The sequence below is a fragment of the Megalopta genalis genome, chromosome 10 (genome assembly GCF_051020955.1).
Source record: "Megalopta genalis isolate 19385.01 chromosome 10, iyMegGena1_principal, whole genome shotgun sequence".
Lineage (NCBI taxonomy): Eukaryota > Metazoa > Arthropoda > Insecta > Hymenoptera > Halictidae > Megalopta > Megalopta genalis.
In genome coordinates this window covers 14196509-14221695 of record NC_135022.1, presented here as the reverse complement: position 1 = coordinate 14221695, position 25187 = coordinate 14196509, and the positions used below count along the sequence as shown (strand labels likewise).

Genomic DNA, 25187 nt, shown 5'->3' with positions numbered 1-25187 from the left:
TATGAGGCTTTGTTGTTATGATATAAAGACATTTGAACAAAATGATAAAGAACTGTAATAATTATTATTTCGCAATGTTTTAACTTTAAGAACACACAAAGAATATGACAGATACCAGATGACTATCATTACTCGATCGTTTGTTTAAACTCTGGTAATCTTCCACTAGATATCTTCATCTAGTAGAGTCAACTTAAAATTAGAAATAACTTGAACACAACTATGAATCATTCATCACTCACACTTTCATTCAAATTTCCTTTAAACATTCTGTTTTAGGGAAATTCGTTTAAAAATCTATCGAGTACACATACACAACAGGTATTTATAAAAAGTAGAGACTCATGAGTAGATACATTGGTTGTTTCCCATTCAATAAAGAAACTGATTCCAATGATTTAATTCCATACTTTTGATTTATTTTTGCGCCTAATGGAACATAATTTGATGTAGAATAGAGCTAATTACGATTACGAAAACTAATAATATACCATAATAGAGTACATAATGACGTGATTCGAGACTCAGGAATACTTTTAGACATAGAATAGGAACAGCGAAACTGCTAAGTACCAAGAAATCGTATAAAACAAAATCGAAATATTAAAAATTGTAGATTACTATGAAAAATATCACAATAAAATATGAATATTTTACAGCACAGAATATTAAAAAACAATTTGAAAGTAAAATCAAGATTTTGAACACAGTAAAAATCTCAACAGTTCGGGAAATTAGCTTCTGGAACACTTACATAATATAATTAACTATCGGAATTCATTGTACCATTACTTTTTGTGATAAAATTCAATATATGGGACTGGTTTACGATAGCAACAAAATTATTATTATGTTGTTCATCTAAGATAATAGCATAATTTTCTTTTTCAAGAATACGTGACAGTTGTCCAAGACTTGCTGATAATTTCACTTTAACGAAATGTTTTGTCATATGTTTCTTTATAGATTCTGTAAGTTGTATTGCACCAGATACTAATTTTGACATAAACGTATTAAAAATAATAACACCATTTACATGCTTATTGTCGTTACTAATGACTAGTTGTTGAAGTTTAGTCTCCTCAAAAGTATGGACAGCTTCTTGACATGTTAGATTATCGTTAAACATAGGTACCTTGTTAAAAGCTAAACGCGAAATCGGTATATTCCACCACCATTTATTTGCGTCATTTTGGCACGAAACTTCCTATAATGCATTATAAAAATATGTTATTCAAAAATGAAGTAAGATAAAATGAGTTACAAATTATAAATTTGTAACCATACCAAAAAGCCTCTAGCTTCCATCCAATGATCAGACACAAATTTTGTCATATAGTTTCGTATTCCATCAGGTAAAAGGACAACCACTCGTGTTCCTTCAGGAAAATCTTTAACAAATTTAAGAGTAGCTGCAAGTGCAGCACCACTACTGCCACCACATAATAAACCTTCGTGGCGTATAAGCATTCTAGCAGCATTAAATGATTCATTATCTTTAGTTTTGATCCATTTATCAATCACACTGTGATCCAAAGCTGTTGGAATGAAGTCATAACTGAAAAAATATATTTCAATTAAATTAAAATTCGAAATAAAATCGAATTTTTAATAAAATAGGAAAAAAATTTATTTACCCAATTCCTTCTACTTCATAAAAGCCAACCTCGTCTTGTAATTCTGGTGAATTAGCTAAAATACTCCCTTCAGGATCTATAGCAATAATTTGTGTCTGTGGAGACAATTCCTTAAATTTACGACCAATTCCAGAAATAGTGCCGCCAGTACCAGCTCCAGCTATCAAATAATCTATTTTGCCATCACACTGTTTCCATATTTCCAATGCAGTTTGATCATAATGAGCCAATGGATTTCCAGAATTAATATACTAAACATAACATGTAAACAAAAAATAAGATATGAAATAAATAGCTTCACTTTAATGATATATTCTCATCGAAAAAGATAGTCCTAAAACAGGGTAGTAGAAAATGGTCATTTTTGGCCTTGTCTGGAAATGAAAAATTCTTGCCTTAACATTTACAGTGACATCCATTTAGGATATAATTAGGATCAGCATAAAAAATACTATCAAAATTCATATTTTCAAAATTTCATCTGGAGAAGTGCTTGAACACCCTCCCTTAAGTGAGGATTGAGATTGAGTATATACAGAGTGGCCTATAAAAGTATTCTCTCTCTCTCTCTCTCTCTCTCTCTCTCTCACATACACCTTTTAAAATACTAGACTAAATCATCTTTTAATTTTTTATGTAAGCCTATAACCAAAACTTAAAAAATGCCTTTCATAGATCTCAGTAACTTATATGCATGCTGAAAATTTAATCAAAATTGGTTAACCCAAAGTTAAGCTACAAGCATTGGAAGATTAAAGAAGCTGCAGATTTCTTACATCTTTTATAATACTATAGCTCTGATATTTTTAATTATGAAATCCGTCTGTTATGATTTGAAAAATGCTTATTCTTTGTGTCTTATGTCAGAGTTCGCGATAAGAGTCTCAGATAGTGCGGATGTTAATACAAAGCACATTTTCTTTTTTTAAATCAGTAAATGGAAGTGGTTATCTTAAACTGTTAAACTATTGAACTTGTTCCTTGCAAAAGCATTACACGTAATATAATAACTATAATGTAAATCTATTATAAGTGTAATGTAACATAATTAGTGTAGTTTAAGTGTGAATATAACAGTAATCGGACAGTAGTCAAACAAAATGATGGAGAAGATGTTTACAACCTGTAACAAGTCACTTAAAAAATTAGCCAGAAAGAATTATTATTGGTCTGATTTTTGTCAACTTTCTCACTGGTCGTCAACAAAATGGTGCAGCAAGAATTTTTCATTTCCAAGCAGGAGCAAAAATGACCATTTTCTCGTACTCTCTTTTATAGATCTTTCTTCATCCTTACAGGTAGTAATTTAACCACTCATTTTGTAATTGTTCTATATGTATATTGAAAGGAATAACGAATTATGTTATTAAACGAAGATTACCTGATCAAGAACAATACTATTTGGTATTTCCTTTTCAAGCTTTTTAGCAACGTTAATATGACTCTCCGGACTGTCCCAACTTGCTTCTGTTGGTGTCCTAACAATTGTAGCACCAAGTATTTTAAGTGTATTTACTTTTTCATCTGACATCTTTTCTGGCATAACAATAATACATTTGTAACCTTTCACTGCTGCAGCCATTGCTAAGCCAATTCCCGTGTTACCACTTGTAGGTTCAATGATGGTATATCCTGGTTTCAACAAATTCTTTTTTTCTGCATCTTGAATCATTCTATATGCAATTCTATCCTTTACAGATCCACCAGGATTAAGAAATTCACATTTTACAACTGAAAAATGAATTATTTATTTGTAGTTCTGTGTATATCAATAATAATATTATGAAATTAATACTAACAAATGTCACATTTAATTCCATACAACTTAGGGATATTGTTTAATTTTATCATCGGTGTTTGTCCAATAGCTGTCAGTATATTAGGCAATATTGTATTACAGTCAGGTACTCTGGAAGAAGTTTTATATTAAATCATATTTGAACAACTGTATTAAATGCTAAAGCATTACTTACATTAGCATTGAAAAAAAACAGCTATTATTTTTGTAACACATGTGTTATTATATTTTCCCTTACAATTAACAAAAACTTTTTGAATTTTATATATTCTTAATGTTAATTATTTTTATTAATGTCATCATTCAATTATTTGTTATCAAAATAGTTAATTGTAACTATTTTGTTTCAAACACATTTATCAATTTTAAAAACTAATATTAATTTTTTTAATTTAAACAATTTACGTTAATAACAACAACATAATATAATTGTATCATAGTTTTTGTATTATTGCTTATGAAATCGTTCTAAGTAAAAACGGTAAATCTGCAGTTTAGTGACTGCTCTAAATGCGCTTATTTTTCTCCAGTTTTTTAAAACGCTTTATGTTATTATTAAAAAGAAATATAAATCGGGGGAGTTTGGAAAAGTAATGCGCTTTTACTAGTTTCTTGTAACAAAAACATAAAATTTGAAAAAAAATAACAGAGTGCGTGAAGAAATTCCGATCATTTTTAAGTATGTTCTAGAAAACAATATTTTCAACAATTTTTTACTTTAAAAAATTGAAAAAGTTGAATTCTGAGATATTTAGAAAAAACTGTTGCTACTGTTGAAATTCGCTTATATGTGCATGAATGTGCACAAATGTCCATGTCGCGGTAGCCTGTATACATAAGCCAGCGATCATCGCTTATCTCCTGTTTCTGTCTATTCTCGTCGCGGTGATCGATGAATATTAATTAAACACGCAACAGTTGTTCCCTAATATGTATCTCAAATACGAAGGCCAACCAACACGAAAGGTAGAAACGTTTCAATATCACGTCCCGTGAAATCACTTAAAATCATAGGATGATCCATGAACAGCGTGACGTGATGTTGATTTGTTTCTAACAGATTTGAGATAATAGAAACAAACCGGTTCGCATTCAACAAATGTTACATGATTTCACGTAATTTTACGTTAATATTAGTGTATTTCTACCTTTAGTGTCGGTCAACCTTTGTCTTCGGGATATGTTATGTATTTAATATCTGTCGGAAAAAGTTGTTCAGAATGAAAAACATCGAGATCGGTATAGTCATTCTACATAATTAAAAAGAATTTGCGAATGTCATGTATTTTCAAAAGCTAGAAAAAGCAGATTACTTTTCCAAACTTCCCCGATTTATATTTCTTTTTAATGGTAAAATAAAGTGTTTAACACGTTAAGCGCCAAGCCTGTTTTGTCTTGCTGCTTTTGTCTACCTGCGAATACCGTATTTTAATAATACTCGTTAAAATTTTTTTTGGTAAAAAATAATATCTAGGTACATTCTTTTATGATTTCCAAATTATTTAAAATTTATTTATATAGAAGAATATAATTTTTTAAATTGTATATCGTCAGTCATAGTTTGCTGGCGCCATCCAAACGGAAAATATAGTGTCAGTACTGTCAGTCGCCGGTGACTGACATGGCGCTTAACGTATTAAAAAAGAAATCGGTGGAAAATAATCGCATTTAAGGCGAAATCACTAAACAGCAGATATATCGTTGTAGAATTTATTAGATTTAATATTTTTATTCAATAAACTTACTCTGTTCTAACAGTATGTGGTGAATTTGTTGCATTTAATTTCCACGTGCAATTACTGAGTCGGTCAGGTCGATACGGTTCCATTGATGCCATTAAAATACTTACACAGTTCAATATTATAATTACTGTAAACAAGTAATAAAGATTTTCTTTCTGTTTTTAAACTGGTTTTTATTTAACGAAAATAATATGCGTTTCCCGCGGCTTACATATGTGTATAGTAACCTATTATACTCTTATGCTTTTTAAAATGAATTATATTACGAAAAATTTGATCTCAGAAATAACTAATCTTACAATTATAAATATGCACACGTAAAGTACTGTTTATAAATTGAAAACAGCAACTCAGATTTCAATCACATGCACATGTAAGCTATGTAAGTACTATGTACCACATCCAAGGTGTGGAACTGCGTGGAACAGTGTGGAACCTTAGCTTGGACTGCTTGAACTATAAGCCTGTGTTTGCTACAGACTATCCCCACCCTGAGCCCCGATCGCCATTTTCCTATGCAATCTGGGACAGAGTTGGGCAAAATGTAATTGGAAAAATGACTAGTGATTATGATTACAATCACTTCTGTAATAATGACTGATTGCAGAATACTAGTGACTAGTCATTCGTGGGACATGCTTATATTAGTCACATTAGTCATTCGTAAAAACCTGACTACATACATTAGTTATTAGTTAGAAAGCAGCACTATTAGTTATTAGTTTATCGAATGAAGAACTAAATAACATCAGCTAGCGGTAGCATAGGGAAGCCATAAGAAAGAGATGCTCCTTAACTCCTCAGCTCTTTCCTACCATGGTCGTCGGCATTGTATTTTCTTTTTATTTTCCCACTTAATAAGACTATAAACGTTGTTTCAAATTTCTATCGTATCGCTCCACTGTCATTCCTACAAGCCACGAGCGTATAATAATATATTATACGCTATACTCTATTATATACTATACGAGCGTATAAAATAATGCGGCTTCTTTAACTACACTTCGCATCCTATAATTTATTTAATACATTTGTGAGACTTCTCTAATTAAAATAAGACCAAACATAATATAATTCAAACTACAATTAATAAAATAAAGTATGTTATAGCACGATGAGTTGAATTCTTTAAACAACACATGGACAGAGCCATGCGGTCATGGACCTGAAGGCTCATTTCCACTGGTTTGATCTAAGCCGCGTAGCTCTGTCAACCGAATGAGCTGATCCTTGTAAAATCCGCGTTTCCACTGTGTCGGCACAGACCAATCGGGCAAATATCAAAGGAAACCGTGTCAAATCATCGGCACGAAGAACAGTTTTGGTCCTAAAGTAGAATTTGGGACAAAATTAATAAGTTTAAAATTCTTTCCAAAAATACTGCTAATTCATATGATAATGTATCAATTCATGAAAAGAATACTGTTTCATTAAAAAAAACTGTGTATCTTCATGATAATATTGGTTAATATTTTCAGTTCGAATAAATTTGAGCAAATAAAGTTACTTTTAAGGTGAAGTTTAAAATGTCTAAAAGTAGAACTGATGTACCATTCTTCCACGAGAAGAAAGCATGGCCCATTTCTGCTGCAGTCCGTTGTCCCTCCTATAACCACAGGCAGTGATCGATATTGGTCGAAGACAGTGACAAAGGTCAACAACCTTTGTTGATATAGTATAGATGGCGGTTATTGTTTTTAAAAAATGACTATGGTCGAAAGTACCAACCTTACAAAGCTTAAGTTTCAAGTTTGAAGGCGCTACATTGTTTAGCATTTGTTTGACAGCCATTAATAGTAAACGCTCTCAATGAATTTGTAAATATAGAAAAAAAATTGGTCATCGTTATGTGATGCAATATTTTCATTTGAAAGATTATGTCAAGGATATGTGTGGTGACGCATGCGCAGGAAGTCCTGCGCAGCGGCGTGGACAATCGCGACAGCAGAAGCCTCTGTCTGATCGTAGTTCGGGATTGAAATGTTCACCCAGTAGACGCTCTACGCTGCTGTGTGGGATTCCCTGCGCATGCATCACCTTGCGCAGTGACTTTTCCTGACTGCACTGCCTGAGATATATGTATATTGCTATCACCAACTATCACTGTATTGTCTCCAACCCTCCAAGCTGCAACTGCCTGATCCTGATTTACAATCGGCTCTACGTGCGCTTGCGTGTCTAGTATGAAAATCGGCTGTATCGAAGGTATTACACCTATTCCATCTGAATTTACGCGTAGAAAGGGTGATCGTCTTTTGTAAATTATGGTTGTATTCACGATTTATCTTTCAAAAATAAATATTTGAAGATATACCATGGTATTGTACTTTTGTGTTTTCCTGGTGTAATATATAAATAATAGTTCAAATCTGATTTAAGTCATATATTTTTTATACACATATATATAGTTATATTTTTTTTTCTACAAATAATTTATTTTTTTTCTTTTGTGGTACTATAAAATATAAAATAATTATTTCGTTAAAAAAGAATGTTAACGGATATCAATAAGTTAATATTATTTAAGGAATGAAGTTATTTTTATATTCTCGGATTACATAGTACGAAAGCTTCCATAATCCATGCTGTAATAGCTCTTACCAAAAATTGAACTTATAGTAATTATTAAGCATTGCCGACAATATTTCCAACAGTCAAATACAACTTCACTTTTAGATCCAGCTTTTTAGACGCTTTATTTTCTAGCGTTGTAATCGTATTCACGTGTTCATACTGCATAACAAACCCAATAATGATTGGTTCATTTTCTTTGTGTTCCTCCAAACTATTGTGCGGAGTTATATAGATTTTTATTACTGTCTTGTTACCTTTTCGCCAAACTATATGCCTTTGTAGACGATTTAAAATTAAAACATATTTGAAAATACAGTCGCAGATTAGAATATACAGGGTGTAATTATCGTATTTCCAGGAAACGGTAGATTCCTGAGGTCATTTGAAGTCATTTTTCCTTAGTAAAAATGCAATTCGCGGCTTTGTTTACGAGTTATTATCGAAAAACAGTGAACAATCAAATGACCTTAGGAACCCCTAATTTCCAGGAAATTCGATAATTTTGGTACACCCTGTAGAAATACATACTTGGGATCATCTTGTAAGTCATAAGTGTCACCTGTATCATCATATTCAGCGGCATCATCTCTAGGTGCAAGTATTATAGAAGCTTGAGGCAAAAGTACATCTGCATTTATAGTAACTTTTATGGGTTTAGTGTCTTCAGTGATAGGAATTTGCTGTACGATAGACGGCAATAAATTTGGAGACTCTGAATCCTATCAAAATAGTTAAGACAATTTTTCAAAATGGAATCTAGATTTGTACCTCTACCTCTACCTCTTGTATTGCTTGAAGCATAATCTACTTCTTAGTAAACTAAATCGAACATTTACCTGTTGAACATTTTCTTCTTTTACATCTCCTTCCTTGGATGTAATTTCTATAGGACTCATTGGCGCATCCAATGGTAACAATGTTATTTGAGTTTGATGTTGAGTTGGATTACAAAATTTTAAAAGCAGTTCGCTTGTTTCACCAGATCTCAATGGTTCACAAGTAACAATTCTTACTTCTGGTACATGATAACTATGGCACAGATGTATGAATTAATTAAACACGGGAAAGTGTATAAAATATTGTATACTTACTATGCAGCAAGTTGAATCTTGAACTTGGTGGATTGTGCACAGAGGTCCGGTTTACTAACACTATGCTCACATGCTCTACAGCGTTCTGATCTTTTAACTAAATATTTTCGGCGCTGTGGACGTAATTCATTCATGTTTTCTACTTGCATCTCCAAGTGTTGTAATCTTTGTTCCAATGTAGTAACTATTTTAAAGGAGTAGTTTTAGGTGTACAAAATTTTATAATGATATAAATCCATTTTAAATAACCACTTACTTTTAGTAATATCCACTGGATCTGTAAAAATGTTTGCTGGTAGTTCTTCCACATTTTCACTAGCAATAGATGGAGGAGGTTGATCGCTAGATTGGTATTTACTGGCAGTATATGTAGGATAAACAATCCGTTTGAGAGACAAAGGTATTATAGCATAGGCCTGAAGTTGAGCGATATAAATCAAATACACACTTTTGATAGTAAAACAAAAGTTTAAAATAAAGGTTATTAAAATACTTTACATCCACAGAAGGACACTTTGGTCGAATATTTTTCTCCCACTCTAGCTTCTCTATGGAAGCCAATATTTTATGATATTCAATTAAAGTATTAATTCGTCCTACATGTGGATTTTCTTGTTCAGGCCAACCTCCAGTAGCTAAATGAAACACATATCTTTATATGGTCATTTAATTTATTTAAAAATTATATGTAACAAACATTCTAACTACGTACCAATAGTTTGATCAGGAATACCAGCATCTCTAGAAGTCCATCTACACATTGAACAAAATAAGTAGTAAAATTTCTTTGGTGGTGTTTTAGCATCTTTGGATTCTCCTCCTTCAGGAGGTGCTGTTTTAAAGGGTATATGCCCTGCTCTTGTAGACAAGGTATGAAAGCAACAAGGACATTCAAAACAATTTGAACATCTGTTAACATAATATTGAAATTAATGTAAAATTCAATACAAAATTTTCGTTTAAGAAAAACATACTTTTGAGCAACTTTAACTTACTTATTCTTCTCGAGTCGTGCTTCTACAAATGTGGAATTTTCCAAGCAATTAGGACAATAATATGTGTCGATCTATAAAAAAGATAACACATCAAAATACGAACGACAAAAACAAACATTAAATAATAATATCAAATAATTACTTCTTGACAGTTACAGTAGCCGCATCTTATTTTCGAACAGTGCCTACAAAAATAAGTTTGTGATATTGGTTTCAAAGATCCACAGCTACAAACGTAACGCACGTAATCGGGCTGATTTAAATATGACATAATTATGGATTAAATTGTAATTTTATTTATAAGAAAATAACGATATAAGGGGTGACACTTCGAACAATCTGTCTTGGAAACTTTTCATTTCCGCCAAAAATGAGTATGTAGGTATTATTTTATACATGGCATACCAAAACGAGTAGAATGACTTATGTAAAATACAGTCTGTAACTTTTTATTCGATTGGACCGATTCGAAAGTGACCGATCGCTGATTGGCGATCGTTCGATGTGGTTCGTATCAAAAAATCCTCCACCGATTTTTACAACCCACGCATTTGAAACTAGCTATGCTATAACTAGATACATTTATTTAACTTAGTTATATCTAGATAACGCGTCGAAAGTAGGCAGTCATAGTCAACGTTAGAGATGGCGCGATTAATCATTAACAGTGATTTATCACTGCAATCACAGAATCACGATCGCGGTCGCGATTTAACTTCATTCACGACCGTGATCGTGATTTTTGGTTTTGACTGAATTTATTACATGTGATTACATTTGTATATCCAGAGTATCGGTGCACATAATATCGACATTCAAATATATCGATATTACCAGTATCGAATGTATCGAGACTTCCGAGCAAATTATAAAATAATATCCCTGAATGTAAATAAATTATTTATTCATACATGTCCTTTTTAATATTATACATTTGCTTTATTACTTCATTAATAAATACTATTGTAATAAGTATGTAGGAGTTACACAAAAACTAAGTCTAATATGTGTGTAACAAATCATATTCAAAACGAAAAAAATTTTTCTGTTTACGATAAATGTAACGATCGCAACAAAATTTCGTATAAAATAAATATTGATACTCAAATATATAGTAATATTAAATATCGATACAGATAGTCCATCACTACCTTCCGTTCTATGTGATTTTCTTTGGTATATGCATATTGTGTGTTGTACCATCTAAATGTGATTTATGGTTTACAGTAATGAAAGACTTTCGATTCCTACGTTCCACGAATTTTTCGTTTGTGCTTTGTCCTTTTTAAGACTGATTCTGCGGAGGCCAATTAGTTTTGGGATTAGCAACGTTTCGTCATTGGATAGTTATTTTAAAAAACGGTAAAACGAGGACGCATCTGAAAAGTCCAACCGTTTTATCTGGGTGACGCCATCGGCCTAAAGCCTCGGAGCTTTAAAATCTCCAAAGGCCTACAGGCATTAGCACAACCAAGGTAAGAATCCCACAACACGTTCTTAGTAAAATTCATGAAATATTTTGTACTTTTTTTCAAAATGGTTTACAAAATTCCGAGAAATCGTCCGTTCAGAAATTTACAGGTTCAGCTGCAGCTATACCTAAAATCAATGCAGTGTTAACCTCAATGCAATCGTGAAAATACTTGAATGAACTCGTATTCAATGTAACGATTAAGATGTATTAGGGTTGGGTGGCAGTAACATTTTCAAATAATTAAGTATCACTGTTAGTTTTGTTTTGTAATTCTTGCACTGTTTTAGGACCAATAAAAGTCTAAGTATTATTTAGTAAAAATGTGTTGTCATATTAATTCAGTACTCTAAGATCTTATAATAAATTTTACGATATTAGAATTAAATAAATTAAGTAAAGTTGTATTACTAATTTAATAGTTTATTCTTTGAGTTACAAAAATAACAGATTTCTCAGGCGCATATACTTAATTTTAATGCAATTTAAAAACTTATTCTGAAAAATCTATTTCGTATAATCATACATTGATTACCAGTTTATTAATACTTTTCATGATTAATATTGATTTATTGAGTACTCTTGTTGCATATAAAATCGTTTTATATTTATAGCATTAAATTTTTCTGTTTTCTTTCCTAATTATTATGAGATATTTTTTTTATAAATGACACATTTTAATAGCTATGAAAATATGCTAATTCAGATTAGTATTACATAGTATTTTTTTTGCATCTGTTGGTAAAAACAATACTTTGATTTATCATTTCCTAAATTTTCCCTCTCTTCCTTTTTCTTTATCGTTCCATATGCCCAAACGATATTCTTACAGGTTGAAAGTCTGTTCGCTATAGTTTCTAGTGCAATATAAAAACGGTTTGCGGTTTACCGGTATTTATTAGTTTGTGTTGTGCTCGAGTTGAAAAGTTTAAAACGTAAACAAAAAAGTTCCGGGCAAGAAATCCTGAAAAATAACAGTATGTATTGTATATGTGCAAAAAGTTCAGTTTAAGTATAAAGTATAAAAGTTGCTAGTATAAAGAAGTTATCGACGTGATATAAAAAGTATGTTCGACATGATATGGAGCGCGCGCGTTGTGCCTTCAAGAGCGAGTACTGCACAGGCTCTTATTGATACAGGTAAGCCATGCGCTGCTACTGATGCAGATTTTACAGTGCTACATTCGGTCGGTACGGCTAAAAAGTTCACTTCTCTCAAGTAAGAGCGATTAATAACTTGTTTGAACAGTGGCCCCAGCCTTGCATTAAATTTTTATACAAATACTGTAAAAGTATCACTTGTTTACAGGCTAGAATAATTCATCATGTCAGACTCTGGTTCAGAAAGTTCCTCCTCAGAGGGTTACGATGGGAGAAGAAATGCAGTTGCGTCTACTGATAATGTGGCTTCACCATGCTACTCTCATCATTCATCTGTATCGGGTCATAAATCTAGAGCAAGTTCTATTTCTTCAAGAGGAAAATCTCCAGCATCTCTTATGTCTGAAAGGGATTCACAATCACCAGCATATACATCAAATTCACCAGCATATATACCAATATCTCCAAAGTCTCAGAGATCTGGGTTAGCATCTCCTAGTGAAGAAGGTTCTCCAAGATCCATGCGGAGTTTATCAAAGTCACCACCTAATACACCAAAATCGTATCGTTCGAGAAATAATTCTTTAGATTCACCTAGAAGTGATAGAAGTTTGTCTTGTTCACCTATACCAGATGAGAGATCGTGCCCATCTACTCCTAATGATTCAAAGTCTTTACATTTAGAAGACACAGAACCTAAGCAATTTGAGCTAGAGGTTGATGCACAAAGGTCTGTTGATAATTCACCTAAATCTTATTCTTATAAAAATAGTGAATCAAGACAAAGCTCGCCAAAATCACCAAGGTCTGGACATAGTTCAGCAAAATCATTAATTTCTGGAAGAAGTTCTCCAAAGTCAGGTCCAGCTTCTACAATGGATGATCAAGAATCAGAGAAGCATTCACCACCCACGAAAAGTGGTTCATTTAATGAATTAGATGGAGAACAAATTTCAGACGGAGATATCGAAGACGAACCCGAATCTATTGCTAAGTCAAAACCTGCACCAATTACACACGGTGAAGATTTGTCAGATGTTTCTGATCTTGAAAGTATGGATGGAGTCGATGGTACCGTAGAGCATGAATCAGAACTTAAAGAAAATAATCAGAACGAGGATAGACGTATAGGAGATAACGATGACAAAATGGAGAAAGAAGATAAAAATGCACAGGTTGGATTAACAGAGGAAAGTGAACAGTTAGACTTTGAAGCAGATGGTCAATGGAAAGATGAACGTGATGAAGGTATATATACTTATAATTACAAAAATGTTCGAGAAAGAATAAATTTTGTACTTTTTTTATTTCTTACTTTTAGGTGAAACAGACGGACCAAATGTTAAAGAACACAAAGATGACAGAGATAGAAAGGATAAGGATAAAGATAAAATTAAGTTGAAAGATAGTGGTGAAGGAAATGACAAAGAAGAAGGAGAAGAAGATGGGGAGAAAGCAGAATCAGAATTAGAGGAAGGTGAACTAAGCGATGGGGATGATGCTCGACCAGAAGAAACAGAACCAAGGCCTGTTTGTCGTTTTTACAACCGCGGTCAATGCACGTGGGGTGTGAGTTGTAGATTTTTACATCCAGGTGTAACAGACAAGGGTAATTATACAATGTTTGATATGGTAAGGCCAATGGCATATCCACCGCATGCAGCCACTCAGCATGAGTTCAGGCCGCATATCGATAGACCAAACATGGTGCGACCGTTGCCTGGTTATGGTGCACCATCGCATACACCTAAAGTAGAGGAATTACCTACTGAATCTGCGTGGGAACGTGGATTACGACACGCTAAAGAAGTCAGTTTTAATTATCGCAAAGTTATTGTACACAGACTAAGAGCAAATATATTCGAAAATAAATTATCTTTATTAATGTTTATTTTTTTTGTAGATGATGCGCAAAGCAAACAAGCGTAAAGAATCGGATATGGACTTCGAAGAGAAGAAGATGAATTTAAGCTTAGGTCAAGATGAATTAGATAGAGAAGCGGGTTACTATGTAAGAGCAGCTAGCCCAGAACCACCTGTCGAAAGGTGGCCACCTCGAGAGGCTCCTCGAAGAATACCACAACCAAGAATTACACCTGAGAGATACATCGAAGAACCTGATCCTTACTACGCACCACCAGCAGCACCACCGCCAGAGTATTATAGGTAATGTTCTTGTTAACTGTGAAATGATTTTAATATACCTGATGTATAGTTCTTTCTCATTGGCTCTTTAAAAAATGAATGTATTAACTTTTACAGAAGAGTACATTACAAAGCAGATTCTCGTGTTACGGAATACCGAGAACGAATCGACTATCATACTGTACCTCGTGGTACACCTCATTCCGTTTCTCCACCGCCACATACAAGAGATCGTGAAAGGGAAAGGGAACGTGAACGTGACAGAGAACGAGAGTATTATGAGAAATATGAGAAAAAGCACAAGCGTCCGTCAAGAGAAGTTATAGTGGAACGTATTCCACCAACGAAACCATGGCGGGAGGAAGAACCACCACCAGTGGAAAGAGGCAGAGGAGATGAATGGGCGGATCCTTGGATGCGGCGGAAATCTCCAAGTACTGTGCGACGGAATACGTCGTCTCGGCGTTCGCGAAGGCAATCTTACTCTTCAGGTTCTTCGTATTCGTCAACAAGGTAAACATCATATTAGAATAGTTATTACTTTATTTTTCTTATAATAGGTGTTATCCAAGTGACTTCTGTAATTTTAATGAACCTTGTACATAATATAGAACTCGATTCAATAGTGCAAATAATCCTTAAAGTTGAGGTAAATTTATGTTTTTCAAATTCAATATTGAAAAACATTAATGGTACATTTGTATTTTGACTTGAATTGAATACTTGTTTTAGTTCTACATATGCTGAATCAACCTCGTATAAAAATCGATATTGGCCATTTGTATAACGCCTCTTAGCAGTAAAACATTTTTTATTGGTAGTAGTATTTTCTAGTCTCAGCGAATCGTGTTGTAGTTAGAACTATAACGATTACGTAAAAACTGTAACGTTGATGCATAAAACAAATACGAATTCGTAACTATTATCGCCTGATGTACAATGATTGAATTTTCGTATGATTACCAGTCGTGTTAAGGACCTAATTAGAGTACAGACTTGGACACATATCATTTGAAGTTGAAGTATAAATAAATTAATGCATAGTTACTTCAAAACAATATCTAGCCAAATAAAGTAACTGTTATACAAATTTTCATTTTTCAAATATGTTATTTGAGTAATGTCCAAGCCTGTTAGAATTATCGTAGAGCCTATAAGATTAAATCTTTTAGTTTCTCTTATAAAGATAAGCGTCTGGCTGAAATTTGTTCAATATTTTTTCCATGTAACAACGTACAAGTATCGTGTATGCTCTTTTTAGTTCTAGCCGTAGCTCGAGCCGATCTAGCTACAGTTCTTACGACTCCCTATCCAGGTCCCGTTCACCATCCCCTCCCTCTAGAACCCGTGGTGCTGGCAAAGGAAAAGCAGTCGTGTCATCGCCACCCTCAAATCCTCCGACAGTCGCAGCTGCTGCGCCCCAACGCGGTGCCATGCTAATGAACCCACCTGCTCCTTCTCCACGTCCACCGAAAGGTTCCATTTCACCTACAACCGGTACGTTGCACCGACGTGCCGGGTTGAATCCTCCTGCACCAAGCCCTCTATCGTCTCATCAACGTCATCATGAGAAAGCAAGAGACAAAGCAGCTATAGCAGCAGCTGCTGTGGCAAAAGTTATCAAAAGTCGATCAAGATCCAGGTAAACATTTTAAATAACTTTGCTATTTATGTTGGTTCAACCGTTAACAAACGCGTTGGTATTTTGTAATATGATACTTTAATAAAAATATTTTTCAGGTCTTCACATAGCAGTTCCGGATCGGAGAGCAGTGGCAGCAGCAGTGACTCCAGCGAATCAAGTTACTCGTCTTCTTCCAGCGAGACACGTCGCAGGAAAGGGTCAACACCGCCAATAGCACGAAAAGACTCAAAGGGTATCGATGCCCTAAAGCTAAGTGGTACTAAACAACAGATCAAGCTCACACTGAAACCAACCAATAATGCCACGGCTGTAAAGAAGATCGATCGATCTGGTATGATGGCTGGGAAGAAAAGGCCGTTAGAATCACCGCCTCTAATCGATAGCAAAGCAAGTGTTGCCGCAGCTGCAGCGAAAGCAGCTAAAAAAGCGAGTTCGAGGCGAGAAGAACTGTTGAAACAGCTTAAAGCGGTGGAAGACGCTATCGCTCGTAAAAGATCAAAAGTTTAATAACACAGTCTAACGCCTTAAAGGTAAATATGTACCTCTACTTGCATAAATATTTCGATATTAGATGTATCGTGTAATTAGCTGCTGTAACGTAACGTGTGATGTCAGAACAGAATTAACTAAGCAGATTGTTCTCTAACCGCGAAATCAAGATTTTATCTTTCCTCTCTTGGTATAATATGTAAACAGACACACAATATTGAATGAACATGTCATTACTGTACAGTTTCTTCATTGTTGGATCTTAGAAAACCACGTGCGTCTTTTCACGTATAAAATATTACATATATATAGTATATGTAAGAATCTTGAACATATTGAAATTTTTTTTAAGAATCGATTGAGTATAGGGATTTGTAAAGATGAAAAAGTAAATAAATTGCTGGACTATGTCATGGAAAAAAATGCCAAACGCACGTAAACGAAAAATAAACATGTAATTTATTTATGTATAAATGACAAAGATTTGGTTAAAGTATGTAAAACGCATATGATTGTCACGGATCTAACATTTCTAAGCACGATATGCAAGCAAGTTTGGTGATATTAAACGACAATAAGATGTCGCGCCTGTACAAATCATCTATAATTTCTTCTTTTTTTTTATTTTGTTAACCGATTAAGTATATATTTCTTAGGTTATCATTTAGAAAAAAAAACATCATCCATAAAAAATAATTGCATTCAATATTAGGTATTAATTAGAATGATCGTTAATAAAAGTAGATAATCATCGGATAATAGGACAGTTTAAATTAAGGAAGAAACATGAATTCAATATAACAAAATATAAATGCACTCTGTAATGTGCATTATCTTATATTGCTGCTTTTTATGTTATGTTTATTGCACACAAAAGGGTGAAGTCGTATAATACTGTCACCAGAAACTATCCAAGTATGTAACTACTATCAAATTTTGTACTATTCTTAAAATAGTAATTACACAAAAAAAATATAAAATTTGTTGGACGAACGTAGCGATGCGAAAAACTATTAAGAAAAATGTATTCTTTTATACAACTTTTTATAGGCTAGTGAATTAAATTCTACATGCAACAGTAGTAAAATACATAACACCTGATAAATATGTGAAAATGAAAACACACACACACAACGGATGTGACAATGTATTTTGTACTTTCGATGACAGATTATATTAAATTCGTACTGCAAACCCCTTATCTACTAATGGGAGAATCACTTTGTTAACAATAAAGTTTATTAAATACAAATTACAAAACAAGGTCAGAAAAGGTATATCCATAACAATGATTGTATTATGTAGATATAGTGTGATTGGTTGAACAATCCATACAGAGGTAGAAAAGAAATACGTACTTTGTTTCAGTATATTGTATAGCCTATCCAAGATAAATGACAATTGTTTCAGATACTTACGTAATTTAATTCAAATTTCTATCGCAAAAGTAGTCATTTCTTTTATTTACATAAAATATCACCAAAAATGCGTTGATGATTTCAAATACGTATTCAAAATTGGCAAATACCCCAACAGTTGAGTAAACCCCTTCCCCAAGTAATATAAAATCACTTCCTAAGTTTGGTTTAGTAAACTTTTCCCGTTGATACATCGTACAACTAATAAATAAGACTATTATACAATTCAGGAAAATTGTATTGAGAAATGTAATTATAAGAAAGTTACCTAAAACACCGACAACTTCGACCAATCCAACCAATAAAAAAAAAGAAGTTAGGGGTATTTCATTATTTTTATAATCTAGAGCTAGTTGCGTCAGTTTCTAATGGTCTATTGACACCATTTGCATCAGTGTTATCTTGATTCGTGCGAATTGGAAGTCCCATAAATCTGTTTGTACCATTTAAAGTGCTGCGCCTCGATCTAATCGTAGTGTTGTTATCATGAATCTTCACCTCATTATATTTAAATAAACCCTCACCAGGTGGAGGTAACGTATTTTTCGGCATTTTATACCACCACTGATACGTGACGTACCACGTTAAAACGGCGGCCACACCACCAATGAATTTTTCAATCATAATATGATAATATAGCATTGTAGATATCAACATAATGTCCCATAGTAATTGTTGCAGCGTCATCGCGACGAACAGACCCCTGAGATAGGGGGTGAGCGCTTTGTGCGCCTTCTTTAAGAACTCTAAATCCGAATTCGACAAATTCCGAAGCGGTCCGGTACTAGGATCATTCGGAGTAGTTCGTGAATGCTCTTCTCGCATAATTAAATCTTTTATACCCTCCCATCCAACTAATGAGGAGCCCTCTTCTGCTAGAATTAAACTTGAATATATCAGGATGAACGTGTGTCCGGATATGTCGAGACCACTCCAGAATTTGCCGGACTGAAGGCACTTTGCTTTTGTTTGCAATAGTACGTCTCTCGTATTAAGACATCGACCGTAATTCGTCTCGATATAATTAAACAATTTGATCCATAATAACCATGCGATCGTTGCCAGGCCTAATCTGGCAAGGTGTTTTAATAAAATAGACCGACGACCGCAGCCGAGTGTATGCGCAGTCAACACAACCCATGGGACGGTTACGGTCAGCAGCCACCCCCATCCCCACTTCACGAAATATTGGTTCAGCATGTTATCTGAACGTGAGAAATATGTTCTTGGCATTGTAATAAAGTCCGCTATGATCGATACTATGAATATCGCACCACAATATATAGCAACCTTGAGTCTTGGGTCGAATAGTAATGATTTCTTGCAAACATGTAAAAACATTGTTACGAGAATTAGACCTATAGAACTCGGAGCAGCGGTCGGTCGAGTTCCACCTCTGTCCTCCTGAGATGAGTTTGGACGGAAGTTCAAACGGCTCGACCTTAGATTGCTTGCTGTTGAACCAAACATTGTGGTATTGCCAAGCGTAGTATGCACATTTCTTCGCTTCCCAGTAGCCATCGTGTAACAATATAACCAATCCAGTACAGGTTATTACATGTACATGCGTTATTCGTATATCCAACACACGTTACGTAGGCGCATGTCAAACTATTTTCTCTAATACGAGTCGAGGTTAGATTTCAGCCGCTTTTATTATTCTGTTCACATACAGTTAACAACTCTGATGTATCGATTATTATAGATCAGTTGATAGAAATTATCAGTAGAGTTACACTCTGTATTGAACACTCGTTACTTAAAATAGTACTACTCAATACACTGTGTGTAGTACATACAAATCTGACCCACACTGATTTGCTCTGTCATCCATGATCAACCATCCCCACCACCTCTGGGTAGAAATTAATTCAGAATTTCATGTTGCTCCTTAGATCTAATGTTTCGTTTGAATATCTTAAATTATTTTATTGACTTCTATGTCAAGATTTTGCATAATTTATTCTATATGCTACCTACCAAACATTTTTATGTATTGAGATTTGGGAGAAGTTTACAATGCTCGCGGCTATTTTCATTCAAATTCTTTTATTTCAAGAAAGAAGTATACATTTGAACAATCAACAAAATTTAATGTATTTAAGAAAATACAATCTATAGAGTCATATACAATTAGTACCGTTTATTTTAAGGTTGGTATACTTTCATTTAGAAACAAAATCACTCACAGGCAAAAAATCGGAAAAAACGCTACACTTTGGAATGATGAATAATTAATTTACAATAATGCATAAATACATAATTTTCAAATAAAACGAATAGAATAATACAAATTTGACTAGAATTAGATTTTTATTCGCTATTGAATTTCTATTAGGCTGCACTAGCATTAGTGTGCAATAAGCTCTATTCCTTGTAGGAAACGATTCATTCGAGATGAATAATGAATTTACATAAAAAAAGTCTCACACACACTGTTAAGTAATATTAGAAAAGGAACTTTGCTATCTCTTTCAGCACTTTGTTAAACGTTCATGTAGTATGTTCTCTAATAACATGTAAGTAGTTTTGCAAATTTAGATTTTGCATATACTCATAATTTTTCTATATAACTTTTGCAAGGCACCATTGAGAGTTCATTTAAAATATGTAGACGATAACAATGGCCGCTTAGTACGAAAATTATTGTTTGAAAGATGATTTTATAATAAATTAGGCAACTGCAAAAATCATTGTTCTGTTACTCTTAAATGTGTTGACTAGCTCTAAGAGAATCATGACCAGTCACCTTCAACAATAAATTCACTTAAATATATTCGCGGACATATGTATCCGTTTCGTTGCTGTTTATTATGCTTGCTTTTGGGTGGTGAAGCTGGAGTAATGTATTTAGAAACAAGTACAGCTACTAAGTAAACATAAAAATCATTAAACACTTATACGTGGCAGACTAGTCACGATGGAATCTAACTTTACAACTTGAACGTTAGACGTCAAGTAAAGCTCCTTTTGTGACTCTACATTATACGAAGACCAATAAGTTATTAATTCTGGGAATCCGTCTTCGCTTGTATAATCGATTTTAAGTGAACTAAAACGAGCACGCAAATTCAAATTTGGTTGACAATCTGCTCCTTCACACAACTGGATGACATCACTTTGACTTGCATTCATAACCTGAATATCAGTGTAGTTAACAAATACTACTAAGACACTTTCTATTAATCTTTTTTCTGTAATAGTAGATACTGTTTTCGTGTGTTCAGTTATGGAGTCAAGCCATTGCCAAAACTTGATAGCAAATCCAAAACTGTAAGGACCCCCAGATGTAACTAGGAAAGCTGGTTTCGATACAAAAGAATTTGGACTAACATGATCCCATATAGTTATTGGTTGGCTACCAGTTAACGTTAACTTTATACTAGCTTTGCAAAGTTCTCCAGGACACGAACCTTCATTTTCTATAATTAAATTATGATACGATGTAGGCTTCCAATTATGTTCCTGATCGTGTTGCATTAATGTTTGAAACATACGAAACGGAGCTGATGATTTTGCTACAGATTGCTTATATAACTCTGGTAATTTCATAGCATGAAGTAATCCAGGAAGTGTCATTGTTTTCACAATATCTGCAAAGAAAATAAAACAAATCCATATAGAAGCATATCACACAGTATCAACATTTAAAACATAAGTTATATCTTACCTTTTCTGTTATTTTCATTACAAACATAAGATATAGTATCATTGGAAATAGAATTCATTAATAGAACTAACGAACAGTTCTCAGTTGAATATCTTCCTAAAAGATTACCAGTCTTTCCAGATAAAAGGACAAGATTAGGCATATTTTTTATTGCTACCTCTATAGTTAAAAAATCCGCAACTCCATCTGAATCAATATCTGGCAAAATTAGGGGTAACTTTTCATATGTATGAATTTTTGAACTCCATTGTATAATGCCTGCAATAGGCTCGATACTAGCTAAGAGGCCTTGATCACCAGCAACTATGCAATCTGGTTTTCCAGACTTATCGGTATCAACCGTAATACAATCTATTTCAGTAGGTGATCTTTTCAATGAAACTAACCATAATGGTGAACCACTATTTTCTTGCAATGATATTATTCCTCCCCCTGCCGATATTTGTCCCGGATCTTCAGTTGTGTCATTTCCTTTGTATTTTTGACCACGAACAAAGAATATGAGATTAGACGGTTTATCTTGAATGATAGAGATAGGGCCATATAATTCTGAAAACATAAACAATTAAAATAAAAAAAGTATTCTTAAATAAAAATATAAAATAACATATTCTATCATACATACCTAATTCATGTAAAGTTCTATGCCATGATATTGATGATTTAGGTTCAGAAATTGTGGCACAAACCATTGAATTGTCACAAGGTAAAACATATAAAAATACAACTATTGTTATAATACAAAGTAATATAGATATAACCAAACAGAATCGGCGAAGGGGAGACATGTCACGTGGTTTCCATAAATCATTTTGATCATTCCCCTCAATTACCATTATTGGTATGTCGTCTCTGTAATATTTAAGCATATTCTGTCCATTTTTCATCCGATTCGTTGCATTTTTTGTTTCATCCAAAGGATAATATATTCCATTTTCATGAACTATTGTTGATTCCTGTAATTTAAAAAGTTCATAACATACTTTCTACATTCTTCATGGAAAGTAAATGTACTTTCTATCGCACGAACATAATATAAATAAAGTATAACTTTTTTACATGTGTTCTATAATAAGCACTGCAGGATATAATTTCATTGATTAGTATTTAATTGCCTTGCTCTAATGTTACAACTTTTATCTTAATGACTGATAATTAGAAAGTCTTCCAGATAATATAGAACAAAGGAAGTAATAAATATTATCTTGAAACAGCTTTATTATTATGCCACAAGACAACAGAATACTAAGTTCTATCGAAATACTGTTGCATTTGAGAAATATGAATATGCGTTTAAAAATGTACTATAGTCATTTATTATTTATACAACTCAATATTCGTTTCCCATTCGAATTATGCTTAAAATAAATATATTGTTGATGATCAATGCTCTTTCCATGGAAGTGTATATTATGTGTGGTTGTTCATATAATACTTTTCACATCTTTTTGGAATCATCAACTTAGTATGCTTTAAACGTTATTCATCTTATCGAATATAATAGATTGAAAGCATCTTTTTGAATTTCATCTTACCGCTAAAGCATCATCTGTATGTTCTTTAGGAGTTTCGTTTTGTTGTGGCAAACAATCTTCATCCTCTGTATCAGTGTTGCTTATGCTTTGTGGCAAAGGCGCATAACCTTTGCCACTGTGATGATCAATCGACATGCCAAATGAAGCTTCTATGAAATATCACCCACTTCCAAAAACAGAACTCAATGTTTATGTGGATACATGCAGAGCTGAGGAGATGGCGAGCCTAAAGAATGCGGGTACGATTGGTTGTAACGCGTAGCTCCACCTCGCCTCACACGTATTGTCAGTATTACCCTACTATTGGCCTAGACAGTCACATCTACAGTAATAATCGTACAACAAAGAGAGTGAATACGGTGCGTATGACTAAGTGGGATAGAACGCATCGATCGATAATTCATAAGCGTAGACGTTGATCCAGAACCATAGCTACGGAAGCAGTCGATAATACAGATTAGCGCAAAAATCTTGCGACTACATATTTCAATAAGCAAGACCCTAGGTTCTAGACAAAGCGTGAAAAACTGGGTCATCATTTGTTTCCCTTGTCCCGTAAAATCTTCGCCTGCTATCTTATCAGCACATACATATGTATATTTCTAACATCAATAAATAGCTAATAAGTAGAGTTAAAATCAAATATCACAGATGAGTTGAAGTATTGAAGTAGACCAAGTACCGTGTTTTCTTATCATGCTAGCTGCAAAGCAAGATTTCCCTCGAATTTTCCTTTCTTTGATTTGGACTTAGCCCTACTAATACGCTCGAAAATGGAATTTTATCAATTACAAACAAATGTCATATATATATATATTGTGTACTCATCTATGATAAAACATAGAAAACATAAATAAAAGTATAGTAAATCTTGTATATTCATTAATAAATTATTTACGAAAGTTAATAGATTATTAGCAAAAATAAATGTCATCCCTTTTCATTCGAACATACCTGTCAGATAAAGCGTACAGTACATGTAAAAATGATTTTATTTACTGAATAATATGTAAAGCGTTATAAATAAAAAACGTTCATCTACTCACACTCCACAACAAATCTTCATGTTTTTTTTTTATAAGGAATCACCTACAGGTCGCTTGTACATACTTTCAGAGACACCTTGTATTTTTACACCTTTAGTAAAAGAATTCTTTTCTCGAGAAAAAATCGTATTTTGGATTGGCAATTTCAAACATTGCCAAATCAAAAAAAGAAAAAAAAAAGCATGTATAAAATAAAAGCACTCTATAAATCTTTGCCAAAGATTTGTTAATAAATGTAAAGGAAGTGCCATAAAATATCAAGCATTAAATATCATTCGTTGATTTATTGCTATGTAGAATTTTTAGTTAAATGTGCTATCATTTTGTTGCACTATGTTCCCATAAAAAATTTTTTTTCAAATAAAATTGTTTGGTCTGACGGAATTTGATTCTATTTCACTCGTGTATGTTTATAGTGGTATTTTGCAAGTTTGTACAAAAACAAGACCTTCATTGTAATATTAAATAAACAAAAATTACTTATTCTTAAAGTGTGTTACCTTTTTGTCGCGGAGTGTACGGCGTAGATTGTGCAGTCTACGCTGACAATGCAACAAAGAATGACCTTATCGGGATAAGATAAATTTGTGGCACCTTCAGGTATTTACCGATACCGCTTTCTCTTCTGTGGTCCTCCGACCACTAAAATCGAGTTATTGTAGAAAACGTTATCAGACTGCGTTTTTTTTAGATACCACTTATTGTTTTGTATATTTTACATATAATAATAAACAAATTGTGCCAATGGAATATACAAATTGTATCATAATCGGACAATGGTATTGGGTAACAATATCTAATTCAGAAATCCCAACATTTTTGAATTTTGT

At 33.4% G+C, this 25187-nt stretch overlaps 5 protein-coding genes across 9 annotated transcripts; 1 reads left to right on the top strand and 4 right to left on the bottom strand.

Moving 5' to 3' along the window:
• Positions 1–397: 397 nt before the first annotated feature.
• Cbs (cystathionine beta-synthase) lies at positions 398–5683 on the bottom strand. 4 transcript variants are annotated; one of them, XM_033469688.2, is made up of 7 exons: positions 5575–5683; positions 5181–5304; positions 3437–3546; positions 3019–3368; positions 1638–1888; positions 1288–1558; positions 398–1207 (listed from the first exon to the last, which is right to left on the bottom strand). In XM_033469688.2, exons 2-7 carry the CDS (start codon positions 5270–5272, stop codon positions 764–766), a joined length of 1518 nt encoding a protein of 505 aa, XP_033325579.2. In that variant the 5' UTR covers positions 5273–5304; positions 5575–5683; the 3' UTR covers positions 398–763. The 4 variants fall into 4 exon arrangements, with proteins under 4 accessions (XP_033325579.2, XP_033325577.2, XP_033325575.2 ...); XM_033469686.2 differs by having other exon boundaries at positions 5477–5661; XM_033469684.2 differs by having other exon boundaries at positions 5389–5660.
• Positions 5684–7545: 1862 nt separating this feature from the next.
• LOC117220043 (dynactin subunit 4) lies at positions 7546–10564 on the bottom strand. 2 transcript variants are annotated; one of them, XM_033469682.2, is made up of 9 exons: positions 9980–10564; positions 9838–9908; positions 9555–9751; positions 9341–9477; positions 9099–9258; positions 8843–9026; positions 8588–8780; positions 8280–8470; positions 7546–8025 (listed from the first exon to the last, which is right to left on the bottom strand). In XM_033469682.2, exons 1-9 carry the CDS (start codon positions 10106–10108, stop codon positions 7803–7805), a joined length of 1485 nt encoding a protein of 494 aa, XP_033325573.2. In that variant the 5' UTR covers positions 10109–10564; the 3' UTR covers positions 7546–7802. The 2 variants fall into 2 exon arrangements, with proteins under 2 accessions (XP_033325573.2, XP_033325574.2); XM_033469683.2 differs by having other exon boundaries at positions 7848–8025; positions 8311–8470.
• Positions 10565–11046: 482 nt separating this feature from the next.
• On the top strand, positions 11047–18101 carry LOC117220321 (uncharacterized). The gene is made up of 7 exons (XM_033470191.2): positions 11047–11312; positions 12618–13657; positions 13731–14218; positions 14313–14575; positions 14672–15067; positions 15816–16196; positions 16295–18101. The coding sequence occupies exons 2-7, from the start codon at positions 12634–12636 to the stop codon at positions 16704–16706; spliced, it is 2964 nt and encodes a 987-aa protein (XP_033326082.1). The 5' UTR covers positions 11047–11312; positions 12618–12633; the 3' UTR covers positions 16707–18101.
• Positions 17910–20001, bottom strand: Fitm (acyl-coenzyme A diphosphatase Fitm). The gene has a single exon (XM_033470195.2). The coding sequence runs from the start codon at positions 19625–19627 to the stop codon at positions 18443–18445; it is 1185 nt and encodes a 394-aa protein (XP_033326086.1). The 5' UTR covers positions 19628–20001; the 3' UTR covers positions 17910–18442.
• Positions 20002–20138: 137 nt separating this feature from the next.
• On the bottom strand, positions 20139–24261 carry LOC117220322 (uncharacterized). The gene is made up of 4 exons (XM_033470194.2): positions 23312–24261; positions 22402–22732; positions 21777–22325; positions 20139–21699 (listed from the first exon to the last, which is right to left on the bottom strand). Exons 1-4 carry the CDS (start codon positions 23444–23446, stop codon positions 20996–20998), a joined length of 1719 nt encoding a protein of 572 aa, XP_033326085.2. The 5' UTR covers positions 23447–24261; the 3' UTR covers positions 20139–20995.
• Positions 24262–25187: the final 926 nt, after the last annotated feature.

Excerpts from the sequence above, each read along its gene's own strand:
- Cbs (XM_033469688.2), bottom strand. The coding sequence starts at position 5,272 with ATGGCATCAATGGAACCGTATCGACCTGACCGACTCAGTAATTGCACG. Across the intron at positions 3,369-3,436 it reads TGGAATTAAATGTGACATTT|TTGTAAAATGTGAATTTCTT; the intron begins GTTAGTATTAAT and ends TTCATTTTTCAG. Across the intron at positions 1,559-1,637 it reads TATGAAGTAGAAGGAATTGG|TTATGACTTCATTCCAACAG; the intron begins GTAAATAAATTT and ends ATATTTTTTCAG.
- Fitm (XM_033470195.2), bottom strand. The coding sequence starts at position 19,627 with ATGGCTACTGGGAAGCGAAGAAATGTGCATACTACGCTTGGCAATACC.
- LOC117220043 (XM_033469682.2), bottom strand. The coding sequence starts at position 10,108 with ATGTCATATTTAAATCAGCCCGATTACGTGCGTTACGTTTGTAGCTGT. Across the intron at positions 9,478-9,554 it reads TATTCCTGATCAAACTATTG|CTACTGGAGGTTGGCCTGAA; the intron begins GTACGTAGTTAG and ends TGTTTCATTTAG. Across the intron at positions 8,781-8,842 it reads AAGATTCAACTTGCTGCATA|TTATCATGTACCAGAAGTAA; the intron begins GTAAGTATACAA and ends TCTGTGCCATAG.
- LOC117220321 (XM_033470191.2), top strand. The coding sequence starts at position 12,634 with ATGTCAGACTCTGGTTCAGAAAGTTCCTCCTCAGAGGGTTACGATGGG. Across the intron at positions 14,219-14,312 it reads GATTACGACACGCTAAAGAA|ATGATGCGCAAAGCAAACAA; the intron begins GTCAGTTTTAAT and ends TTTTTTTTGTAG. Across the intron at positions 15,068-15,815 it reads TCTTCGTATTCGTCAACAAG|TTCTAGCCGTAGCTCGAGCC; the intron begins GTAAACATCATA and ends TGCTCTTTTTAG.
- LOC117220322 (XM_033470194.2), bottom strand. The coding sequence starts at position 23,446 with ATGTCGATTGATCATCACAGTGGCAAAGGTTATGCGCCTTTGCCACAA. Across the intron at positions 22,733-23,311 it reads ATACAGATGATGCTTTAGCG|GAATCAACAATAGTTCATGA; the intron begins GTAAGATGAAAT and ends TTTAAATTACAG. Across the intron at positions 21,700-21,776 it reads TAATGAAAATAACAGAAAAG|ATATTGTGAAAACAATGACA; the intron begins GTAAGATATAAC and ends TTTTCTTTGCAG.